Source organism: Oxyura jamaicensis, unplaced genomic scaffold, assembly GCF_011077185.1.
Source record: "Oxyura jamaicensis isolate SHBP4307 breed ruddy duck unplaced genomic scaffold, BPBGC_Ojam_1.0 oxyUn_random_OJ70705, whole genome shotgun sequence".
Lineage (NCBI taxonomy): Eukaryota > Metazoa > Chordata > Aves > Anseriformes > Anatidae > Oxyura > Oxyura jamaicensis.
The window spans coordinates 845-3,571 of NW_023310149.1; the positions used below are offsets into that span (position 1 = coordinate 845).

The following is a 2,727-nucleotide window of genomic DNA, read 5'->3' on the forward strand; positions in this document are numbered from 1 at the left end:
TGGCTCATATTCAGCCAACTATCAACCACTACTCCCAGGTCCTTCTCTGCCAGGCAGCTTTCTAACCACTCATCTCCCAGCCTGTAGCTCTGCTTGGTGTTGTTGTGCCCCAGGTGCAGGACCCAGCACTTGGCCTTGTTGAACTTCATACCGTTGGCCTCAGCCCATCGGTCCAGCCTATCCAGATCCTCCTGCAGAGCCTTCCTACCCTTGAGCAGATTGACACACACACCTAACTTGCTGTCGTCTGCAAACTTGATGAAGGTACACTCAATCCCCTCATCTAGGTCATCAATATAGATATTAAACAAGATAGGCCCCAGCATCGACCCCTGAGGGACACCACTTGTAATGGGACGCCAGCTGGACTTCATTCACCACAACCCGCTGGGCACAGCCCTCCAACCAGTTCTTTACCCAGAGAAGACTATACCTGTCCAGGCCACGGGCAGCCACTTTCCCCAGGAGAATACTGTGGGAGACCATGTCAAAGGCTTTGCTGGAGTCTAAGTAGACTACATCAGCAGCCCTTCTCTCATCTACCAGTCCGGTCATATGATCATATAACAGACCCCCACCAAGATGGCACCCTTACAGGCTTTTCCCCTGATTCTTATCCATAGACACTCTACCATTCCCAGCCCAAAGCACTTCAAAATCAAAAATCTTTATTATAAAGAGCCACACCACCACCCTTCCTTCCTTCCTTGTCAATCCCTTCTGAAGAGCTTGTAGCCATCTATCCCAGTACTCCACTTGTGGGAGTGATCCCACCACGCTTCATTACAGCAACTAGGTCAGAGTTAGCCTGTCTCATAATCTCTTCCAGCTCCTCCTGTCTGTAGCCCAAGCTGCAGTTGTTGCATTGGTGTAGATGCACTTCAGATGAGACATCGGCCTCACCCCCAGCTTCAGCATTGTTCCCCCAGGCACTTCTCTGGTGATCCCTGTTTTATCCCCTTCCCCCGTCACACTAAAGCTCTCTCAAAGAGTCCTGCTAGCTCCTGCACTGGGATTCATTTCCCCCTTAAACTCTTTCAATCTCTATGGTTCTACTTAGAGAAGCTCACATGGAGCTGAGTTTTGCATTTGAGACCAAAGCAGTGTTATTAATGGACCGGTGTTTCACTTACTGCTGAATCATTTCAATGGGTTCTCCATCTCTCATACTGCCCCCCACCACGTGTAGGTTGGGGGTATGCAGGACAATGCAGTGGGACACAGCCAGGACAGCTGACCCAAAGGGATTAAATAGGTGCTCCAATAGGTGTTCCAGCCCACTTTCCCACTACCAAAAGCACCTCCCAGTCTGCAGCAGAGGAGCCTGCAGGGGAAGAGCTGGAGGGCTGTGGGGACCCCCCAGCAGGAGCTGGGAAGGAGGTTTGGGTGCCAAGTCCTGCCCAAGGGTCCAAACTTTCTCCCCGTTCAGCTCCTGTAAGAGAGGTATCTCTGCCCATGGGTGCTGGGCAGGCATCCTTGGGCTCCATGGGGGCCCAAGGCAGCAGAGGGTGAGCACTGCCAGTGAGTGCCTCATGGGGCTTCACAGAGATCCACTTTGTCTGGAAACTGCCTGTGGCTGGCAGGAGGGAAATGTCTCTGTAGAAGGAATAGTGTCCAGGGACCAGGAGCTCTGGCAGCCCCACAGCCAAACCCCAATCCTGCTGGCCCCAAGATGTGCCCAGTCCCAACCACTGCATCTTTGATCTCTGCCCCCTACCACCAGCCCCAGGGAGACACCCTGACACCTGGGCAGGGAAGCACTGGTTCTGGGCCCCAGAAGGTTTTAATATGAGGAAATACCAACACACAGGGAAAAGATCATAGGTGGATACTAAGAGATACTAAATGCCCATGTGTGTCTGCTGTCTGCTGGAAAAGGGAGACGGTTCCCCGGCACTCACGGCTCTCCCAGTGGCACTGAGCTCTTCTCCCTCGCAGCTGCACCCAGCTGCTCGGCAGGGCTGGGCTCTGCTGGCCTGGGGCTGTGGGACCCTTGTGCAAAGGGCTCGGGTGTCACATGGTGGGAGTCCTCGTGGGGACATGCCAGAGACACCTCTTCAGCATCGTCATAGCCCATGGTGCCCAGGAAAGGGGACGAGGTGTCTCCCTCAGCTCCAGGGTGCCCAGCACTTCTCCGGGTGTGCAGGCTTCCTCCTGTAAACATCAAGGCAGGCTGTTGTGGTTGGTCCTGTGGGGTGCGCCCTGGGGCTGTACATCACCTTCCTCCTCCTCAGCAGCCCTGAAACATTTAGCCCATTCTCCCACCCCCCACAAAATATCCCAGGACAGATTCTCCATGTTGGGATCGTCAGGCTTTCAATATGCCATGGATCCTCCTAGCCTTAGGGCTGGCATCTAGGAAACACCAGTGCTCCATTGCCCTCTCACCTGTGGCTGCATCCCTGGGCCCATCTCCTTCCTCTGCTGTCCTGGGCACTTCCCAGTCCCTGTATCCAGGGACAGGATCCTCCCCAGGGTCAGAAACCTCCCCAGCATCATCGTAGCCATCTGCTGGTTCACCTCCAGGCAGGACATCTGAAAGGAGAGGGGAGCTGGTGGCAGAGATGTGCTGCAGAGCAGAGGATGGAAGGGTGTGTGTGGACACAAATCTGACAAGCTGCTGGCGTCAGGGTCACAGCAGAGCCCGCGTCCTTCCAGCTCTGATGATGGCACTCAGCGGCACTGCTGTCCATCTGGTCTGTCTGCAGGGAGGAGAGATGGAGCCCT

General features: G+C 54.8%; 1 protein-coding gene across 2 annotated transcripts in view; it reads right to left on the bottom strand.

Moving 5' to 3' along the window:
- Positions 1 to 253: 253 nt before the first annotated feature.
- The window catches only part of LOC118159500, a 3,197-nt gene continuing 723 nt past the window's right edge, over positions 254 to 2,727 (bottom strand). Inside the window, exons 2-4 of one of the 2 annotated variants that reach the window (XM_035314073.1) lie at positions 2,389 to 2,535; positions 1,221 to 2,154; positions 254 to 433 (exon numbers count right to left, since the gene is read on the bottom strand). In XM_035314073.1, coding sequence (XP_035169964.1) covers positions 1,898 to 2,154; positions 2,389 to 2,535 — 404 coding nt within the window. In that variant the 3' untranslated portion in view covers positions 254 to 433; positions 1,221 to 1,897. Of the gene's footprint in view, positions 434 to 1,220; positions 2,155 to 2,388; positions 2,536 to 2,614 lie in introns of those variants that run through there. The other variant, XR_004747143.1, reaches the window with a different exon arrangement.